Source organism: Rhopalosiphum padi, chromosome 1, assembly GCF_020882245.1.
Source record: "Rhopalosiphum padi isolate XX-2018 chromosome 1, ASM2088224v1, whole genome shotgun sequence".
Taxonomy (NCBI): domain Eukaryota; kingdom Metazoa; phylum Arthropoda; class Insecta; order Hemiptera; family Aphididae; genus Rhopalosiphum; species Rhopalosiphum padi.
In genome coordinates this window covers 62701143-62726168 of record NC_083597.1, presented here as the reverse complement: position 1 = coordinate 62726168, position 25026 = coordinate 62701143, and the positions used below count along the sequence as shown (strand labels likewise).

General features: G+C 25.8%; 1 protein-coding gene and 1 non-coding gene across 2 annotated transcripts in view; one reads left to right on the top strand and one right to left on the bottom strand.

Moving 5' to 3' along the window:
- Positions 1 to 25026, bottom strand: part of LOC132917466 (uncharacterized) — a 139720-nt gene that overhangs the window by 41785 nt on the left and 72909 nt on the right. Inside the window, exons 3-7 of the mRNA XM_060978216.1 lie at positions 21831 to 21968; positions 21568 to 21713; positions 5954 to 6129; positions 5325 to 5451; positions 2720 to 2829 (exon numbers count right to left, since the gene is read on the bottom strand). Coding sequence (XP_060834199.1) covers positions 2720 to 2829; positions 5325 to 5451; positions 5954 to 6129; positions 21568 to 21713; positions 21831 to 21968 — 697 coding nt within the window. The remainder of the gene's footprint in view (positions 1 to 2719; positions 2830 to 5324; positions 5452 to 5953; positions 6130 to 21567; positions 21714 to 21830; positions 21969 to 25026) is intronic.
- Trnai-aau (transfer RNA isoleucine (anticodon AAU)) lies at positions 15830 to 15903 on the top strand. The gene has a single exon. It is a non-coding gene; the product is annotated as a tRNA-Ile (tRNA).

Below are 25026 nucleotides of genomic sequence, written 5' to 3'. Positions count from 1 at the left end.
TCCGCCCCAGGAGTTCATTCAAATCCTATGGTATGCTTTTGTTTTTATTAATAACACAATTATACATATACTCACACTTGTATTAAATATTTAAAACTATACATTGCCAATTATTTTGCCCCTATTATTTTCTATGCTTAGATTAATAAATGTTTTTTAAAATTATTTAAATCGTACAGCTTATTATACTGCCTACAGCGAGTACCTATCATTAAGTTGAGTATCAAGTTTAACAATATTTAACTTTTAATTATTAGAAATTCTTAGAATTTTTAGCTAAACTGGGCTCGTTATCTGATTACTACTCTTTGAGAAATGTTATACGAGTTTACCCTTTGGCCATTTTGACACCTTAAACTTTCAATTGGAAACTGTCAAAGTTTTACATCTATGGTGTCTGTTTGAACCTCTCATCCAATTAAACTTCTGTATTTTATGGCTAATCGAGTAATAGTACTTTATTTGTCGTGTGTTAAATTAAATTTCAAGATAATACAATTATTGGTAATTTAAAAACGATTCTAACGTTTATCAGATGTGTCTTACAAAATAAATTAATAAAAAAAATATAAAATCATAATCCAAAGCTACAATAATACTTATGCGCAATTCGTCGTATGAATATTATTATAAATTTAACCTAATTTACTGCAGACTTAATAACAATTTGCTTTAAGACATAGTTTGAACATAGACGATAATATTATACATTTTAAGAAATAAATCAAATTACTTATGTTTCTTATGTTCTCTTTTTTCATGATCATTCTTGGAATGCAATTCTTGTTAAAAATAATGAAAAACTTTTTAGTTAGAAACTTCTACTCTCGCATCACGTCCAAACGTTATCCGGTATTTCCTCTGAGGGATTGCATAGTACTTCCGGTTAAAATTTTCAGTACCCTTTATGTAACAACTACTGCGTACGAACAGAACAGAACAGTGTTTAAAACGTGCTTAAATATTTAGAGCATAATATTATCTACCTCACTTAAGACGGTCGGAATAAGTATTCAGATGTGAAATCGATAACTATTGAACGATTACGTGCAATATAATTTAAAATAATAAATTAAAAGTGTATCGTAAAGGTTTATTAACAAATATTATGGGTTTAAATATAATAATAATTTCGCAATCGAATTATCAATCGAACTGATATTATAAATAATGAATAATAATTATGATAAAATATGTAGGCGTACTATTACTACTATTTCGCCAACGAAAATAATGAAGTTTATTTTTTTGAGAATGTCAATTTGACTTTTACGCCATTATGTATAATAAACGGTTTCGATTGTTTTGAATCATCGAATGTTTCTTGGTTAATAATATGTGATTATTCACATTCCTTCATATTATTAGTTTTATTTTATTGAAATTCCCGGGCTTTTTCTTTTCATTTATCATACATTTTTACATAAAAATATAATATATATATTGTAATTTATCATAGAAAGAACATAGGTATATAGATTATTGTTACAATAATATTAATTTTTACAGTACCTACACATATTTATGTGCTATTTAATTACTGTGTACAAATCTGTAGGCTAATTGAAATGTCGAAAGATAACAATGATACCGATTTCAACGGTTCCATCGTACACAAGCATAATAATTAAATGCAAGCGGCGCAAACAAAAAATACATTAATGTAAACTCCGTTTTGTAATGATTAATTAGCAAAAGTGTTAATATTAAACTTGAACAAAGTAAATACAATATTTTCGAGCATTTAAAATGAACAATGTTCAATAAATAAATTAGCATAATGGACATTTTTCTGCTAAAATATTATATTTGAAAATATAAGGTAATAATGACTTTAGTATTTATAATAATTTATTTTACAAAAATCGGTATAGCGTCAAAATAACAATTTTTATAATTGCTTTAGTTAGTCATTTGTTGGTTCGAATTTCGTAAATATTGCATTGAAGAAATTGTAAAGAAATTGTATGTAAAACGAAATATATTGTCAAGTCAAATTTATTAAATCAGTTATACTTGTCGAATTATACAGTTTTCTTGCAAACAATATGTTTTACAAGAGTATTATTTAAAAATAAACACTTCAAAACTAAAGTTAAATAATTTCGAACAAACACTGTTCTGGGTATAAATATAATAAATAATGAATAAAAAAAAATTAAATAATGTTTTATACGGTTGCAGATCGGTAACACAAATATTGCTAATCAACATTACAGTTTAGAAAAGTATATTAAATAATTACTTCAAGAAAATAAGTTATTTAAATATTTTAAAATATCGTTTAAAAACTAAGAGACTCCTGCAAATAATAATTTCAACAGTGAAAATATTATTTTTTCAATTTCTTTTATGTGAAGTACCAAGTTAATAGGTACCTACATAATATTAATTTATAACGAACGTCTGAAACGTAATTGGTTTATTCATTCCGAATATTGAAGCTGTGAAGAATAAATTTAATTGAAGAATATTTTTTTTTCGAATAAAAAATACGCATTGTTCGATCAAAGTCCATTGGCCACTCCTGCTCTATCGTTTATATTACTATATTTAAACGATCGGTAAACAAATAAGTCTGGTTATATATATAATATTACTATTATATAATGGAGGCGTTTTCTCTGCTGATTTTAATGAATATATAAATACTGGTAGATTTATTTCGGCTATTCTCTATTATTATCATTATCATACTATAATATTATATTATACTGACCTTATTTTGGTTTTGACAATCTCTGTGTCCAGCACGGCTATCCGAAACACGGTGCACTGGTCTGAAACGGCTGTTGGGTCCGGTACGACGATCATTTGCACCAAATCCGCCTGCGAAACACACCCCAATAACGACGAAATCCAATTAATATAATATTATTTATAACCACCGTAAACCAGATGAAACCGGAAACCCACGTTGTATAAACGAATCCAAGAAAGATCCTTTTCGATATAATAAAAATAAACTGATTCGTCATTATATTATGAACATATGTTTCCAATCAATTATTGTACATATGTATTATTATGTAATGTTGATCGTACACACATAAAATCACAATATCGTATAAAATAAATATTATTCGTATAAATAAATATTATTATTCGGCGCGTATACCAGATATTGGTTAATAGGTGTGCTTAGAAACCCCAATTTTGAAATTAACACCAGCAAATTGTTTCATGTTAATTTAGAATTTAATAATAATAGGTATCCATAACCTCAAGATAACATTAATAAAAAATATAGAGGAGCTTCAGTACCCTCAGTTTTTTCATTGAAATTGCGTCTCTGGGCAAATTGATGCAACCAAATTGATTTTTTTCGAATTTCATATTATGATTGAAATTAATAATATAGAAGTGAATATATAATATTATAGCTAAATATTGTAAACCTCTAATGACTAATTATTACTGACAAATTTTAAATTTCATATTTTTTTTTGTTTTAACCCTTGCTGATATTACTGATAAAATAGTGTTAATTAATAAATGTAAGCTATGATGCAATTATCGATATTTTAAAGCAAGCCTATTAATGTAGTACGCCAACAACAATATTTTTTAATTGTACAGCCATACAGGTCAAATAGTGTAACCAACTATAACATTATACTTGAGTTTTATTAAAAATTATGATTTATTTAATTAAATACGGTAATTTATAATAATAATGTTATATTTAAATAATTATTACACAATGGCGTTACGTTTATTAAAAAATACTGATATAGATTGAAATAACTGTGATTTTACTGTTTTTAACGAATCAAGTACAAATGTGTAACTATTTTTACTATTTATAAGACCTAACCTTAAGATATAGTTATAGTTTTGAGTCTATTTTTTATAGTAATGTTCAGTGTTTAAATATGAATAGTGAATGCTAAAACTAAATTGATTAGATAATCAAAAAAATAAAAAAATACCTAAGGGCTAAGACTGAACACAAAAATGTTTCTGTTGTTTACAGTGTATATAAAATTCACTTTAAATCACTTAACTTACACAGAACCTAACTATTTTCAGAAATATATTCACCAACCGGTTAAATGGATGATTTTAAACTTGAAAATGCAGAAAATGTATTACTGCTAATTCTAAATAATTAGTCAAAACTGTTTAAAATTCCATTGTACATGATATCAGAAGAATTAACCAAAAAACGTATTGTTTATAATTACTGATAAATATATAGACTTTTTCAATAAGCTACTATCGTGCCCATAAGTTTATTTAAATATTATTTAAAAAGTATGATTTGTGAAAACAGATCAACTGAACCGAAATTTAGGCAGGTAACTGAATACTATAAGGTTATGAATTTATAAGTAATTTTATAATAATATAAATGCAATCTAATTTTTCCGAATAATTATTTGTAGAAAATAAGTTTAAAAGTTTCACGATTCAAGATAATAATTATTCTATTGGTAGTTAAATTAATTTTAATACTAAAAATATGTTATAATTAATGATCGCTTTTTAAAATTAAATAATACAAAAGACAAACGATACAAGTATTAGCGCTTACGCTATTCGTTACACAAAATATGATTAAAACAGTAATGTATTTCTAAGTTTAAATCTTAAAAAAGTCGTTAAAAATAAAATATACCATAAACATAGTTATAAATTTGTTCGTTTTGTCCTCAACAATATATGCGAAATCTATCCTACTGTATTATAGTATATCAATTAATTCAAATCTAAATAAGGATTTAAATCTAAGATTAAAGTATTTGATTAACAAATGTAGCTCATTTATTGTATATTAAGCTGTTCCAACTAACATATTAAATACAGATTTTATTTAGTTTTACAGAGCCTATTAAGACAAAAACATAGAATAATTTATTGTCATACATTATATTTTATAAATCCTTAAAAGTTTAGCTTAAATTGAACATTTCAAAAAGTAATATAACAAGACATTAACAAACTTTTATAATTGTTCGATAACTATAAAAAGATACTAATATTTTACAATAATGTTGTTGTATTTATGTATATATGAATATATTAGTAATATCAATGGACATTTTCTCAATTCATATAATCCCAATGTTATTCTTTTCTTTTGATCAAATTTACTTATTGTGTTGCTTAATAAAAGTTGTGAATAAAAAAAATAAAATAAATTTTATAAAAACAAACAATTTTAGGAGTTTTTATTTCATTAATTATATTAGTAACTAGTAAATAATAATAAAATAAAAAAATATAATTATTTTATCGTTACCTAAAATAATATTGGTATAATATCTCAGAACATAGTATAATATTATCATTATAATATATTTATAAAATATAAAACTTACCGTTAACGATTCCTCAAAGACGTCCATGTCATAATATTCTGGAGATGAGGCATATGAATTTTGCATCAGCGTCTCAGTCGTAACCCATCTGCAGTCCAAATACGCTATGATTTCATCTTCTTGAAATCTTTAAATAATATGGAATAAATATTTTTTAAGTATTTTTAATAATAATAAAAATAAAATTAATTAGTGTGGATCATTAATTATAGAATATTATATTGTATAAGTATAACGAATGGTGTGGATAAAATAAAAACAAATCGAAATGTTTTTGAATACGAATAGAAATATTTTCTCAGTAATCTCTATACTAAAATAATCATTAAATGTATAATACTGTTAATGTTATGTTATGTAGTTATGTATTTAATATTATTTATAGTTAAGTATATTATATTTGTATAGAATTCAATTGTATCGACTGTATGATAATACATTAATAAATCTAAATTTCATAGTGTTGTAACTTGTATAATAGGTATCACGAAATACACGACGTATTATACATTAATGAAAATAATGTATTTTAATTTATTATTATTTAATACTAAATTATTGTAAATTAAAATTATATCCAAAATGGTTTTTAAATAAATTATGCGAAAAAAAAAATACTTTAAACTTACCCCAACCCTAGCTGATGAGTAATTCCATCGGCTAAAACTGCAGCGATCAGCACTGACCTATTCGACTGCCTCGTGTTTACAGAAACTCGTAATAGATCTGGACCACTGACTTCAAGTGTTATGATTTTCAATGGTTCTGCCGATGAAGACAAACGAAAAACAGTACCAAAGTCCACCTAAAAATTAAAATCTAAAATTAAATTGACGGAAAGCTGGTTGTTTAAAAAGAAAGACCTATTAAAATTATGGGTTGTAGTAATACGCAGTTATTAGAGTACGTGTTGTACTCGTAACCTGGATACACGTACTAAAAATAAATTGAGATCCGTGTTTTTAATACGCAAGTATTTTTTACCGATATACTTGTATTAAATACACATTACCCGGGTATTAATTGTCTTGTTGTAAAAATCTGACACCTGTGTAATTATTAACTCGTGTAATAATATGTATTTGTTATTAAAACAAATAAATATATACAATCATTTCAAAATCGTATTACTATAATCTTTTATTATTTGGAGATATGATACCTAAATAATATGAGTTACTTCTTAGAAACAAATTATGTAAGTAAGTAATCCATTTAGTTCTATACTTTTATTATATTTTGTAATATTATATATAGGGACATACGGTTATTTTAAAATGATTTTAAACAAATAAACTCAGAGGTATCTCATTGTCAATTTCACTGTCATGATAGTTTGTAAAAATATTTTATCTATTTATTATGTCTTATACTGTGTGTTTGTGGCGTTTGTTTTACTGTTGGTACGCGAAGCATTGCATTTTTATTATTTTGGTTTTAAAGATGAGTCATCGGTCAAAAACTTTTTGGGTGTGGCAATATGGTACACGCCAAGGTTATAGGGATATTGTATCATGTGCTGATAATTCAAATTAAGAGTTTAGTTGACTGGTTTTACAGGATCATTCGGCAGACATTTTCAAGTACTACACTACTACATAATGCCACTACTCAAATTCAAAGGTATATAATATTTTAATTATTCTGAATCGAGAGATGAAAGTTTGAAGTAAACACGAATAATATTTATTTATTAAAATAACATATACATATAAATATTTTAATTCCAATCCTCTCCCCTAAATGATGCATAGATATAACGACTTCTGTCGCTACGTAACCTGAATGTAGCGATTAATACAAAATTTTCGGCCGACCACTGATGGTACGAATAATTTATTTATGTCATAAGATATTCATATGGCGTGATAACAATTTTATCATGACTAGACTTCACCATTCAGATTATTTAAATAATTAGATATACGTTTATATATAACTGATTACGATTACATGAGCGTTCAAAAATGTTTTAATACATTTGTAATAAATATATAAAATATATAATTCAACACAAATCCAAGTTCTAATCATAAGTATCATACATTGCATTTAAAACATTCAAATTTGGCTACTCAAAATTTAAAAAAATTAACAGAAACACCTTGGTTTGCTGATGAAATGTTTAATTCAATGCTGTAAAATGAGATGGAACTCTGTATTCGTGATTTTGAATCGAATTTATAAAAATAGGGGACTAGTATCAAATATTTTTGCTGATTACAATTACTACAGCGGAAGTAGCACAACAATTCGAAATAACGATGAGCCAGTTGACCGCTATAGATACTATAATATAAAATATAACTAAAATATTGTTCAGTTTCTATAGTTAGGCTTCTTCTTAACGTTGTTGTAGAAAAGTATTTACGACCTCAATTAATTGAAGATGAAATAACTGAACATTTTAAATATTCTGTAATACGAGATCGTTTTAAATTACTATGGAATCTTTCGAGTGTCGTGTCTGTTAGACAAATTTCATCTTTTTTCGACCCAAGATAGGTACAAAGCTTTAGAACACGAGACACTGAGACAACAGATGTAAGAGAAGAAATTCGAACACGAGTTGAGTGTTTATTAGATGATATTAGTGAAAATAATAGCAATATGCAAATTCAAATATCTAAGACAAAAAACAACTCCGGCGCACCTGAATTTCTGTACAGTAATAAAGACAATTGTATAATTAATCTGATTCTACAGTTCAATTTCATAATTACTTAGCAGAACCACATTTAAAGTTTGGTTTTGATGATTTGAAATGGTGATAGACGCATGCAGCAAAGTACCCATTAATGATTGTTTTAGCTGTAAAGTATTTAGCTAGGGATACCAGTAACGTCCGTTAGTTCTAAACGGTGTTTCTCGCCGCTGAAAACATAGTTATGGCCAAGAGAAGTTGTTTGGCGCCCAAGACGGTAAATATGTTAGTTATCCTTTATCAAAATAAACAATTATTGTAAGAAGATCGAGTTTCATTCGTTATTGATTTATTATTCATAACAATTTAAGAATAGATGAGAGCTATAATTATTATTAGTCATTTTAATTATTATTTATCACATTTATAAAATTGTCTAGGTTTATTTATTTAGTCATTAATTATATTTCCATATATTTAAAAAACTAAATATTACGTAATAATATTATATAAAATTAATTTATAATTTATATTCTTCAAAAATAATTTAAATAAATATATAAAATATATATTGAATCATTTGTAATGATATTTAAAATCAATTGCTTGGATATAGTTATTTACTCACTATTATAAGTTATTAATAAATACAAAATTGATAAATCTCGATAAGTTTCAATACAAACACACTACCAATAAAATACAAGGGTACATAGTCCCTGTTTCAGATAAAAACATGTGTGTCCGTGTAATTCATTACACGTGTAATGTCAAGCACTAATGGAATAAGTAGATAATATTATATACTAATATATATATTGTAAGTTTTTAAATATTAAGAATTATTTTGTGAATACCTATGAAAATAGTCCAATGGTTTATAGTTCAAAATAGTATTACAGAATAATTAACTACCTACTCGTTCGAATTTTGTTTTAAATATAATTGACTTACAACCAAATACGCCTAATAATAAATTATAATATAATATATTAACTAATAAATAATAATATATATTTGTATATCGTATTATATTTTATTATTATTTAACTGTAAATCTATTTGTACGCTTAATTCAAATTCTAACGAGTAGTTTCAAGTTATTAAGTTTTACGTATTAGGATAATAGATTTTAATTATTTTTGGTTTTACTTTGACATTAAATACATAAAATAATGGAATGTAATATTATAATATCTCACTCTAGTATTTTTTTGTAATTTCAAAATGATTAAATACATACATAATAACATTAATACCTATAATTATACAATCATTTTAGCGCTGTATCTCAAACTCAAACTACTATCAATATTTTTAAACAAATCAATTTAAAAAATGTATACATTAAAAAGACTAAAAAGAGTGTTTTTTATGATATTCCGTGAGTTCATGAACATTTTTTAAAATGGTTCCATCTACTAGCAACAGCTATTTTCTAGTATTTCAACTATAAAATAATTTATATCTTATGTATTATGACGCATAATATTAATTATTATGGTATATTCAAAACAGTTTATGACAATTTATACTTCCCTTTATGAACAAAAACATTTTATTTGGCTCATGTGAAGCAGTCATGTATATAATATTGCAATCAGTTGTCGGGTAAAGCAAAATATATTTATATAATATATATTATACACATATATGCATTATTGCGTTTTCGAACGCAAAATGATTATAAATTATGAAATTTAAAGCGAATGAAAACAAAAGAACTGCATGGAATAAAACATAATAATATATTATAATTGATTAACTGAAATGTTTGGCATTTTCGACCAAATTAGTTTACTCTATACTCAAGCGCATATTTGTGAAATAATTGCTGGCACAACGTTCAATAGAAATTTGAATAGGAAAAACTATGAAATAATGATAAAAATGATGATGGTCAAAGTTACGTAAACGATGTCTCTTCTTAGTTGTTAAAATGCACTGCGACTTTTCATCATTAAACTTATAGGTAGGTACTGTTCAAAATCAAACATAAACGCGTTCATTTTAATTAAAAAATCGTGTCGATGACGAAATTTTAAATCGATATCTATAATAATGTTTATCTAACATAAAAACATTTATTTCAAATAAACAATCGATTATCGTTTTCTTAATAGAAGGTAATAAAGGGAATACATCAACAAAGTCTTAACTTATTTTTATATAATTATTATTGCATTTCAAACAGACGATTTTAATCCTCATAGTGTTAAACTAATTCAAAGTGAACATTTTCAGAAGTTCTGAAAAAAATGTGACTTCCTTTAAATTAGGTTTAAGGAGCTTTAATACTATACATGGACTCAAGACGATAGTAAATGTTTAATTTATAAAAACAAAATGATAAATATTTTTTTCACCACCAGTCTAGTATATAATTATAACAACGTACGAGTACACATTATTTAAAGTACATTTCCTCTGCAGCGCCAGGCGCATTGTTACTAGATACATGTATTTTATATGTGACCGTTTTTCTACCTGCGTTTAGCACGCAGTGCGGCCGAACGCACTACAAAACTAGTCTGGACTGGTGCTGCGTTCAAACGTCCTAGATGCGTCAACTTCACACAAATTGTAAAAAAAAAAATTGTAAATCTAATACAAGGTCCCTTATCAATTGTTATTTTATTAATTTAAAAATATGCACGATTAGTTATGCATTCCTCTGTTTGGAAATCATACTTAAAATAGTTAATCTTCAAATTCTTCTTCTTCTCTGAGTATCTCGCTAATTATATTGTCATTGTTCAAAATAAATTGTTGTTGCATCATGATTAAGATAATTGAAAATTAAAGAAAGAAACCTACGTGTGTACTCGATCACGATTGCAAGCACTATAATATTATGCAATTTGATCAAAAAATCAAAAATGATTGCGTCGAAACGCGTGCAGAGAAAACAGGCGCACGTTGCATGTAAACGCTGCGTCTAGGAATCTCGTTTTTCTGCATTTGAACGCTGCAGGGATAACGTACCTTTAATTAACTATAACTAATACACGTGAGACCGACGTGAGTGGAAGAAAAAATTCCCACACAGAACACAGTACTTAAATAAAATATAAACTAATTAACTTTCCCGAAACTAATATTTACAATATTCTCTATCAGGAGTCTCCAACCATGGCCCGCCAAGCTAATAATTTATGTTTTGAAAATAATATATTAATATATTATAAAAGTTTTCATTGTTTTTAATTAGTTAAATAAAATTAATTTATTAATTTTTTCATTTGGTTTTTTTTATAACAACTTATTATAGTTATAGTTTATACTTAATGCTTATATACTAATAATAACTAATAATAGAAAACCCCGTCGATCACACTTTCTGATTTAAAAAGTTACAGTGTACCTACTCGCGCAGTTGCCTGTTGGTCAAATGACAAAAAATATTTAACTTCGATCAATTTCGAAATAATAATAATGCTATCTAATACAGTAACACGTGATCGACGGGGTTTTCTAACTTCGACTATAATATAGTAGGTATACTATTTTAATCTTATCTATTCTTCAATTTCATTACTTCCTTATTCCTCAAAAAATGATACAACGTAATGAAACAACGTATCTCCGATTTGGTCCGTCGTAAAAAAAAGTTGAAGACCCCTGTTCTATATTTTTACATTTACTTACTGCAATTGTCGTTTCAAAATCATTAGCGGGTACCTTTATAATAATATGTCTTTAGCACAAAACCAGTGACGGCGCTAATATTTACTGGGCCCTTTATTATAACTAATGACTGTATAGTGTATATTATAATAATTTACTGTATAGATATTTAGATTAAAACAAATAATAATACAAAGAAATTATTTTTATTTTATTTTTACTCGTAATTTATTAATGCACAATTATAATTTATAGAAACATAATCAAAAATATATATATTTCAACTGAATAATTAAAATATGAAGATAATACTTAATTTAAAAAAAAATCCTTATTTGACTAAGTAACACAAAAATTAAAATGCACAAAATTTAAAATTGTTTTTTTTTTAAAACAAAATGCATAATGTTTGAATTCGCCACATGCCCACATAATGTATTTTTATTTACGTGTTATCAGATTTTATTATGCGTTTACGACAAAATGTATAGTTTTAAAATCAAAACTAAAGAGTAAAGACTAGTTTTTGTTTTTATAATCTGATTAGACTGCATTACTGATCAAAAATTGAATACAGGCATAATAAAATAAAGCAACTCTTTTCATCAATGAAAATAAAAATAACCCTGATACGCACGTAATAATACCTAAAACTGGAATTAAATTCTTATAATTATTATTTATTTCATAAAATGAAAATTTACTTTTGTGTTTTGTGACATGCAGAAATCGATAATCATTGATTGGCATTGGGTCTAATTATAATAATAATATAGTAATAATTATTATTAAACTAATTGGGTTTACCATAACAAAAATGAACATAATATTATTAAATTAATGTTATTTTATATTTTTACATTTTATTTTTATTATTCACAAAATATAATTTATGAATAAATTTATAAACATAATGATTTATAATTTTGTGATTTTAATTTTTAGTCAATCTATTTCAAGGTAATAATCGCGGCGCCTTGGAAACATATAATATATTGTCCACTTGTCCGCCCCTAACACCGTCACAGCGAAAAATTGCTGACCAGTGACCACCCCGCCGAAATGTGCATCATGTATAGTCATTATCGATCGATTGGCCGTGCGAGATGGTTAATAATGAAGTAAACAACTATTTACCCAACGTCTACTTACATATCTACCATGTATTTGTTCCTGTCGTTTCTGAAGTTTAGTGACACAGCCGCCATGACGATAAAAACGGAACAAATGTGCTCTCGGACAATCCACATTGGGTGTGGTTTTGTCATTTAGGTACTTAGACATATTCAACCATAATTCATAAATATTGTTTTGGATTTTTTAAAATGTCAACATTTGTGCTAGTCGAAAATTCGTCATACCGAGTTGGCGAGTTGTCTGGAACTGTGAAAAACGTATACTCAAAAATATTAGGTACCTATATGTATTATGTTGGCAGTACCTATTTAATTGAAAAAAATAATTACGAGCAGTATGTACCTACAATAATACCATAGACAGAATTCCAACAACTCGTATAGGACAAAATATAACGTGTTTGGTTCTGTTTGATTTTTGTCACATATGTTGTCTACACTGTAGTATTCACTATGCAACACAAAATTTAAAATCATATTTTAACGTTCTACAAGTCGACGTAATGTTTAACTACATCAGAAGTAAAAATGCAATATTAGGATATATTATTTATTATTTATAATAATTATAAATAAATTAACACAGTATGCAAATGGCGCATAAAAGCCTGGACACTGATCGTTATTATTGGATTATGATTAAGTATATCATACATATTTTATAAGTCTTGTGTTTTACTGTAGCATTATGCTGCAAAATGGCTGCGAAATCATAACCCGTAGTTGGTCCAGGCGATATCATCAGCATTGCATCAATGTAATTTGTACACGGAGTCACACAAGAATCGGAAGGGTTTGACTTATTATATTACTAAACCTATATTATTTTATGCGTAGAGAGGAATAGATTGGCAACGGTACCACGGTGGTGTCCAAAAGGTTATATTAATAAAAGACCGCTGCGGGCTGCAGTCGACTGCTGCTTTAAATATTCACGTTCATAATGTAGTGGATGATGTACGCAGAGGGCAGAGCACACCCCCACACCTAGCCCGGTAATTCATAGGGAATTCCTTTCTAAACGAACTCCACTGGCGGACAATGGGCATAAAAATATTATGTACGATGTACGAGTACTAACAAATGATATTTATACTACAATATTATTAAGGTACAGAGTACATTACTAATTATGCTCACCTCCGTTTTTTTTTTTCATTTAATAATGAGTATTTTACTCAAATTCTGGTTTTTATATACTATTATAAATCATTTTTATTTTTTTAAATGTTGAGATTTTTTATTCTACTTAAGAAGTGTTCTGTGTTGATATATAGGTAAATTACGGTATTTTCAAATGAGAACCCCCCCCCTGGTCTCTTCTTAATGTTATAAATTCTTCAGTTGATAAATTTATTTGGACATATCGAAACCAATAGAATGTTTTAAAAAAGCAAAGATTTATTAAGAGGACGCCATACCCGCATGTGTTGTCTCTGTCTTACTAATGTACATCATAACAAATTTTCGTTCAGCAGAATACACTTTGTGACGTTAGCTTTAATATTAGAGTAAATTTACCTATTATCAAATTTAAAGGTAAGAATATTATCTAGACAATGACATATTATGCTTTTAATGATATTATTGTATTATTGTATTCTGCTGAACGAAAATTTGTTATGATGTACGTTAGTAAGACAGAGACAACACATGCGGAGGTATGGTGTCCTCTTAAGAAAATAAGTCATCCTAAATGATAAATATATATTTTTCTGCGTGCAAGGACTTGAGAGATCCACTATCTAACTAAATATATAAACATTAGTTTATAGTTAATACCTTACAGTTTTATATTTTATAAAATCGCTATTACCTATACCAATTGATTTTTTTAAATTGTACGTAATCGAAAAATTGCAATCTTGAACTTCTCGGATAATCACACAAATCATGTTAATCGAATCAACTAATTTAGCCATCTATTTTTTTTTAATTTTGTGATTTTTAATATTTTTTAAATGATGGCCGGTATTTTAATAATCTACGAAAATACGAATATAATAACACACTAAGTTAATTGGCATTTGTCGCAGTGTCAATAAAAATATTATAAGTTATATTTTGTATACATAAATTTGAAGAAAATCTAACAATTATTATGATTTATGAATTTGAAACTCATAAGAAAAAATAATTATTGTGTATATAAGCACCTATATTAATATATTATGTCCAGTTCTAAAATAAAACTTAGAATAGCTATAACCACACTATAATAGAGTAATATAGTAATAGCTAAACTATCTAAAATATGCATATAACTGACAGTTATTGGGTAAGTTTTAAATTATTAGAGAAAATTATTGGTAAAAATATAATACCATAATTACCATAGTACCATTGATTATAGATAGTATTCATAATAAATTATAATACGTTTCAAGTCTCATCACAAAATAACCCGTCAAGTTGTATCTATCATATTACTTAGATATTATATACTATACCTAACCTAACTTTTTTTTTTATAAATATAATTATACTGTATACCCATGTGGCTATCAGGCTATGTGTCATATAATTATAAGGTACCTAAATTAGGTACTAAATAAATACTGCTTAGAGATATCTTTAAATAAGAATAAAAATTAATGTTGTCTTATGCTATTATTGTTTATTGAATGGTATCTAATATCCTGTAGCCTGTAGGTAGGTAATAGGTATGCAATTAAGAATCATTTTTGGAAAAATGATAATCTTGTTTTGAAATGTGAACAATACCTACATAATAATATTAATTTTTTTTTTAAAATTCTAATATTTTTATATCCAATGATCAATTTGCACACATAACACAATTAATGTTACATTTGTAAATATTATAGTTTATTATACAATACCTATTACAATTGTAGTTAGTATACATAATTTGTTTCTAATATTGTGTATCTAATATTCTTGCATATTATCATAAACCTATTTTCTACACTATTATAGTAAGTAGGTTAGGTTTTTGGAAGTCATTGTTATTGTATATAAGTACTTTATACTATTTTTTTATAGTGTTAATGGTATTGTATAACTAAAAAATAAAAAATAATATTTAATGTTATCAAAGTCAGCTAAATAACATTATTTTACACGACTAAGCATCTGGCCCATTAGCTCAGTTGGTTAGAGCGTCGTGCTAATAACGCGAAGGTCGTGGGTTCGATCCCCCCATGGGCCAACAACTTTTTGCTTTTTTTTCGACATGAAATCAATTCTTAACATTTTTACTAGACTATTACAAAAAACTAGTGATGGGTCGAACTCTGATTTTTTAAATCGAACCGAACTTGAACCGAACTTTAAATTATTTTTTCGAACTCGAACCGAACCGAACCTTCATATTTTCTACCGAACCGAACCGAAACGAACCTAGAATCATTTTAAGTCGAACTCGAACTCGAACTCAATATTTTTTATCATTATTATTATAAATGATACATAAGGTGAATGTTACAGTTTATAACTTTCTATCGCCAATAGTCTAATTATTTCTAAAAAATGATTATCAATTTTTATTTTTTTTAAATAAATTTTGAAGAATTGTACAAATATTTGGTCTCTGAACTATCGTGGTCAGTAAGTCAGGTTCGACAAATATTTTCAAGTTCGATTTTCGAACAGTAAAAGATGTTTGATAGTTCGGTTCGAATTTTTTTCGTGCCGAGTTCGAATTTCGAATCGAACCGAACATCAAGGGTTCGGTTCGGTTCGGTTCGAGATTCGAACAGTTCGACCCATCACTACAAAAAACGTATTAAATATTATTTGACTCTATAAACAGTTTAAATATTTAATTCACATTTAATTAATGCGTGCGAAAATATAATATTTGTTTACTCACGAACTTTATATAATAATATTAAGACGATATGCATTTTGTCCCGTTATTACAAGTATGTCCCGTGTTAATCCCGTTTTTCTACGATATTTTTGTATGACAATAATATTCAATAGAATATTCGAATCTAACTTCTCAATGTCATTTTTGTATTTTTTTACTATATAATTGCTGCGGGTAGAAAATATAAAATTAATTATCTCATATTATTATTTTGTTGTTATTATTATTATTAATAATATTATTATTATTTATTATACCGGTCATCGTCAAAACAAGTACAATTTTATCCGCTGCAGTCAGTTTGTTATCAAATGTGAGCATGATACGGACTATAATATTTATTTATATTTTATACCTAATAGTATATTTATGTACAATTATAAATACTATTTGTTGTTAGTATTTATACTTTGTACACTAGTGTCGAATCTCAAGTACACGATAAACGGTTCAGTGAAGTCGTAGTGGAGTAAGATTCTTTAAAATTAACTGTACAATTTGGTAATAATATTTGTTCTCGAAATACAAAAAAAGATTGCGTTTCACTCCAAGTTTATAATCAGAATTTTTTTTTTTAAAGATGCTGATGAGATTGGAAAAATATTTCGTATATTATGTGGATTGGTATTTTCTATAGAACATGGTAGTCGTGGACGTTTAGATATAAATATATAATATACTATAACATTCTAAAAAAGTGAAAAAAGCATTCTGTTGGCATTATCTTTTTAGCTGCATCAAAATATGAATGATCATTTTTTAATTATTATACTTATATGGGTAACTAAAGTATTCTGGATTTTAATTTTATTTTTATGGTCACTCTATACTAGTTACCCATTATTCAGAACGTTTAATATAAATGGTTGGTGTGCGGTTAAGAGGGAATATGTCAAAAAAAAGTTCTTTTCCGAAAAACAAAAAAAAATATCTCATTTTTGCATTGGCTATAATATATTTTTCATCTCTTAAAGATAATTTGAGAAAAATTAAAATTTAGAAAATATTAAAATCATAGATATAATATAAAACGGATAGGCTATTAGCGTTTCTGAGCGTTTCCAAAAGATAAGGTTTGAGATAATATTTTTTTATAGTATGAACAAAAGTAATTTTTCTTTTACAAAGAATACACTTGTACATATGAATTTGTATTGTACATTTTAAATTAGTATGTTTAAATTAAAATGTATGAGTGTTTAGATTTAAAAGAATAAATATGGTTATTTTTTATTGCTTACTTAATATTAAATATTAGTGGAAAGTGATAAGTTGGAATAGTTACATAATAATTACTATCTTAATATTATTGGTATCGATGTGGCTCATACCTAAACTTCGTAGGAACGTTATGTCCCATTGGTATTTATTCTAAAGGTGGCCTATTCATTATATACCTAATATTATCTGAGGAAAATCAAAATATTTTGATATTGAAAACTACGTAGAACATTTTTTTTACCACTAAAATCAATGTAAGTACCTATAGTACGTTTTTTATAAAAACATAAAAAATTATTTTGTGATTAAGACAAGAAAAAACAATAGGACAATCCTATATAATACAGAACGTCAACCATAATATATAGACGTTATATAGTTATATTACATGTTAGGGAACGGCTAAGGCTCATAAAAAAATCTTTTTTTGTCAACACTATCTTTCTAGTAGTATGGGTTCTTTTATGGAAATTCTTAACGAAATGTCAAACTTGTGCTATGTAATAAAATGTACATCAGCAACGCATATTCCTGATTAAAATGGAAATTTCGTTGACGTTTTGGACGACATAAATATTATTATTGTACAACTAATATTTAAATATACACAAAAAACAAATAACTAAAATAAATATAGTGACACAAGTTGTAATTTTTAGAAAAGTTTCGAATTTTAAGTGGGGCAACTTTGAAAATTTTCAAATAAGGATTTGAAAAATAAACAAAATAAAACAAAATATCTTATTTATTATGTGTCTTGAATCTTGATGGTATTATATTTTCGTTTGGTGACCATCGTGAGAAAACAAAGACAATTTTATAATTTTTGTTTTTATATTATTCTACATGAATGATTTACTTATTTACTTATTTATACTCGGAAAACTTTTAAATTTTTGATTGCGTATTTTATTTTGCTTTTATTTTTATATATATATTATACATACAACTTACGTTGTTGGTGTTATTAGAGAGAAAAAATACACGTTGAGAAATATTGTATGAATAGCAACTAGCAATCCATTTATTTTACGAGCGAGTTATAACATAAGTATTAATGTTTAGATATTATCCTATTAGTAATTTAAGGTGTGATATATAAATATAATATATTTAATGTTTATTTTATTATTTTTCAACGGACGAATCGTCAGTGTTGTTTGCAGAATAAATATGATTTAGACATTTATAATTATTGTATTTTACTGTTGTACCTGTATTTTAATCACAAAGTATAAAAAGCTATTCAAAACGAACGAAAATAAATTATACTGAATCATCTAGAATGGCGTCGGTGTTTGTTCCATCTAACTTAAAATAATATTAATTTTTATTTATACCTATATGTGACTATTGAATTGTTTTAACTAAACGTAAGAGAATAAAAGAATTATATTAACGTCGTTAGCGATCGTGAATTTACATTCTTGAACTGAGGTTATTATTTTCATCTAACTTACAATTTCAACACACATAAATAGGGAAAAGACCGTCTAGTTGTTTAGGTTATATACAATATAGTCAATATGTAAATGATGATTACTAATTTGCCAACGTTTTCCTTTAATAATTCATTTTATGAATTCTGATTGTCAAAATGTTTAAGTAATAATTATACATATGTGAGGACCATAATTTATTTCAAATACTTAGATATTTCACACCATTTAAGGAGAATCCTATATACAAACTACATTTTTCTGATGAGAACCAATATTTTTTACTGTGAATAATTACGAAGCAAATGATTAAATATTTTGATGGTTTTACAAAATAATAAAATTATATAATAATATTTAATCTAGTTGTTATAATGTTATACTTAGAAATTTTTTTACGAAATATAAAATATCCATTCTCGAAAGATTAATAATTAAAATATCATTTGACAATAAAATATATAATTTTTGATTCATCGTGGCTCCACTAACATCATTACCATATAGATTATCCTAAGTTAAATAATTCAAAAACTACTCATTCAAATTTTTATTTGATTACATTAACATTTTAAAAACTTATCTATTTAATGATGTAAAGAAAAACATGATGATTTCCGATAGAAAAAAAGGTTCACAACAATACAATCATTAAATAATTTAAAAAATAGATTTTAAAGTATCTTTACTTTAAAATATAGTTCTTAAGTATAGATACTTCAAAATTCCATAAATTATAATTTTAATAAATTCATTATTAAAGGAAAAATAGTTATTACCTATAACATACTTAGTGATTCATCCTGTTTATTATAATAAATATTTAGGTACTGTCAAATGTCGATACACATTAATACAGCGTGCATCTGGAAGATATACTATAAAGTGTAAAATTGTCAAATTCTCCAGATCTTTCATTTATAGAGGATTATATATAATGTTTGCAATATATCATTGGTTACGGTTCCGTGATGCACACGTTAACCATATTTTATTTAAGCATAACGGTAAGATAAGTGTACTAAAAAATGGATTATATTAATATGTGAATATTATATTTATATGTGACAGTTGTCAGTTATTTAACTTCGGAGAATTTAAACAAATTTCATTTGATGAGTGGTACAATTTATGTTTAAATAATATATGTAATATATGTCAACATCAGCGCGTAGATGGTGATCTGCAGACAGATATACACGTATTCGTGTTTAAAATATCAGATGGCTTATTAAAATAATATATTATTTATATTATAATATACTTTTCGAAAAGTTCACGATTTTTATATATCAAAAATATAATGTAATTTGAAATTTCTCACTTCTGCAAATTGATGATTTTACTTTATTTCTTTTTGGCCCGCTATATTGCAGACTATTCTAAATCGATTATAATTGATATTATAATTGAGTGCTTCGAAATCGACTTATAGCCTACTAAAGGTATTAAATTATTTTAGTATTATGAACTTATAATTGCTTTATACCAGTTCTTAGGTAAAGATGTTATAATATATTCATTATTTTTAATATCGATAAATTATTATAATAATATCAGCTAAAATCACGTATTGAATGTACATTAGTTCATACTAATGTAGGTAAGTAAATACGCATAACAATAATTAAATTAGAATTATATACATATATATATTACATAATATAATATAATATTATAATAGATGTTACAATATAGATGTACTTGGAATTCACACACATGTATGTAAGTACTAATAACTAATATAATGATAATTAATGTCAGTTGTTTAATTAAATATATTTTATCACATTTATAAAATAAGGTACAGTTACTGACTTACTGTAAGAAATATCTCATGTTTTTATACAAATTAATTTTTTTTATCGATATTTCTACCTATATATAATATTTTGTTAAAAAATTATCTGGAAATAACTAAACCAAACTAATGGCCATAACTATAACATAAAAACGCGAATGAATGTATTGAGTAAATATTTTATTTATTTTTCATTTTTTTCAAGACATGTAAGTACCTATATGATATAGTATTTATTATTTTTTATTATTTTTTATTAGAAGAAAATTTACAAATTTAACATATAATTATTATTATTATTATTATAAAAATAAATCAAATATTTAAAAGATTTAAAAAAATATGACATGAGTAGTGTGTTAAGGAAGAAACCTATTGGTAGCACCTCTATGTTTAATTAAATTTAATATATCTAAATCTGCACCATTTACGTTTGAGTCTGCGTGGTCAGTTTTTTTCTCTTAGAGTGGCGGTGAACATGTTGGATATTAGTATATTGTTATGTGTGTTTACTATATATAACTTATATTTTTCACTTACTTTTGGTTGTACTCTCAGCGTAATCAGTAATGAGAATGAGTTCGAGAAGCCGTCTGTGTTGAGAAGACTGAACCCATTTTCGCTACCGTTTAGCTTACCACCGACGGTACGCACGTGGTCACCTGGCGCAACCAGTTCTGTAACTCCTGTATATACGTTAAATATACGGAAATAATTATAAGATTGAAGTACGTTAAAAAAATTATTATTTTGAAGCAATTTTTGAGCAATTATGAAAATATTGCAATATTACAAATACTTACCGTCACATGAAAAGTCGTTGCACTTTCGTATTTCCTTGTTGTGTCCCTGCCCACACTTCAGACAACGTCGAAACCGATACTGCAGTCCAGTGTCACATGATACGTTACACGCAGACCAATCACTCCAATCACCCCATCCTAAAATTTAATAAAAAATAAAATAAAACGATGAATAGCATGAATTAGAATACAATTTTACTGAAGACGAATTTAAAAAAAGTTAATTGTTTTTGAAATAACAATATCAGTGTTTATTTAATCTCCCTGTAGTATAATGTACAAGTACAAGTATACCTTACTTAAACTAAGTGCACATTTCCAATTTATTAAATTATTAACATATTTGAGTATTGTGACAATCGATATTTATTCCATTTTATTGGTATTTGTGTTTCATTATAAAGTGTACTTATATTTCGAATATTTATACATACAATTTCTGTAACATTCTGGCAGCTAAAAGAAATAATTTATACTGAATACAAATTAATATATTTTAGAAGTTTAATACATTTTGTATTACCGAAATATAATTTAATTTAGTTTGATGAAAATGAAGAAGTCAATATAAAATTATTATATTATTGTGTTACACGATATTACGATAATGCGTATTACGTACTTTATTATTAAAAAATTTAAAAAAAATAATTTGAAAAATATAAAATTTTTTAACACAATAAAGTTCGAGACGTTTTATTTGAAATTTAATATAATAAAATACACTGTATGAGTAAAAATACATTTTATAATTTATGGTTTTTAACTAATAATTAAGAAAAAAAAAATAAGTTTAAAAAGTAGTCAACCGAATACCACTCTGTTGTACATAGGTACAGTAAATGTTGAGTTGGTCACTGTTGAGTTCAATTTATTTGAATTCAATAATATGGCGTTGTATACGTACGAAAAAAGATTTTTGGCAGAGGCGTCGGTCAGCTTACACCACTAAGTGAACTCTATCATGTGATTTTTGATATAAAAGTAATTAAGTAGTATTTTAATATTAGTAATACAGGATAAATTTTTTTGGTTCCAGTATAAACATTTATTTTTGACTATAGATTTTTGATATTTTTTAAATTATTAACTGTATTGTTAAATTTCCAAGTATTTTTATCTGGCAATATATTTTTTATCAACATTTTATAAAATAATTCACTTCAATAAATAGCTCAAAAAGGTCCAAAAATTATTTTTTAAATGGTATCATTTTATGAAGAGAAAATGATAAAATATAAAATTTGAATACTTATTAAAAAAAAAAAAGAAAAATTGATTTTTCAAAAATTGGTATTGCCCTTAAAATTCCCCTTTTTACTTAATTTTATTTTGTGATTCTGGTCATTTTAAAAAGTACTTGGATTTTTACTTTAAACATCTCTAAGTGCCTATCAATTAAATGAATTTTCTACCATCCTTTTGTGAAATCAAAGTATTTTTATTGGTCCAAACGGTTAGGTATTAGAAAAAAATAGACACATTTCATTGTAAAATTAATACATTATTCACACCGCCTAAAAACTAAAATCATTAAGTTTTATGTAATTTAATAATAAAAAAAAAGAAGTGCATTTGTATGAATCACAAACAATTTTAAGTAAATATCTATAATAGGCAATAATAATATATTATAAAGAAATAACTGCACTACGGTTGTCTTGGGCCAAATTGCTAGATGTCTTTATATTTGAAAGCAATGATAAATTATTCGAAAAACAATTCGGTGCAGAGCACAGTTTACCAAAAAAACAGTCAACATTTTGTCTAAAAACAAGCTATTATATCTATTATATATATATACTTATTTATTGTAAACGTTTTTTTGCAGTTATTCGCTATTTTCTGGAAAACCACTAAAGGGAAATCCAAAAAAAATAAAATAAAAATAAAATAATACTTTTAAGGTAGATGCCATATTTGTGTTCCGTTTCCAATCTAGAAAAGTGCTGCATAGAACTTTTCGAGTTTTTTACTACCCCCAAAAGTGTTTTCAGAAGGAAACAAGTAAAGAGAAAAAAGAAAAAATACCACATATCTTTGTAAATCTAATATTTCTCTCAGTTCTTCTTAGCACAAGTTATACTAATATTATGTTCTACATATTTTTAAACTAAATAAATATTGCTATGTTTTATTATTTACAATAATATACCTGTACTCATTTAATGTCATGGAACCTTCAATGTTAATATATTTATATAAATAACAGTAATATTGGACACATAAAATCAGATTAGCAAAGGATTTAACGGTGAATAAAAATAAACTTTAGAGATACCTACTCGTTGAGACGGTTGGATACAAGCCAAGACGTATAATTTTGTAATATAAAGATAAGAAAATATACCAAATAGTTAACAAGTTTACAAGACAATCCAACCAATTAAACTTAGTAAATAAATCTAATACAAAATTAATATCTATCAAGTACTTAAGTGTTATGTATTTGAATATAAAAATACACGATAATATTTAATACGTATTTTATAATACATTCATACATAACTAAAATAATATTTCTACTGTGTAATTTATATTCTTGTATATTATATAATATAAGGCTATTAATTTTCAATTGCCACAGAGTATTATTATGTACCTTACCTACTCAGCTGGTCAGTCCGTTACCGAGTGCTTTCAACAGGAATTTGATTTTTTTTCTAATGGTGTATACTGTATACCACCATTGAGAACATTCAACGGGTATTTCATCATAATAACCAACGTAATGAATGTAATGTTATTTTTATATTTAAAATTGTACATTTAATATTTATTTATGTATACGAATTTTGATACATTTAATATATTAAATGTGATTATGTATTTAAAATGTTGTAGGTACATGAATCGAAAATCGAAATTTATCGAAAAACAAATTTCCGTGAATATAGTTATTTTTAGAGACCCGAGGTACACTAGTGTACCTACCTGTAACGGCTGTTACTATGTGAAAAAAAATGCGAAAATTACGAAACTCAAAAAAAAATCTTAATTAGATCATATTATGAAAAAAAAAAATTCCAACCATAATAATTTGGGTCTGAAAGGGCTCATTATTTGTATTTTTGTTAATAAAATCTTGCGGCAGCCCTAAATAAATAATCTAGCTTTTACAGCTAGCGAGAGGTTATTTTGCTGAAAAATTATCTGCAGATAATGATGAGATTGAAAATATTATTATTATTTTATT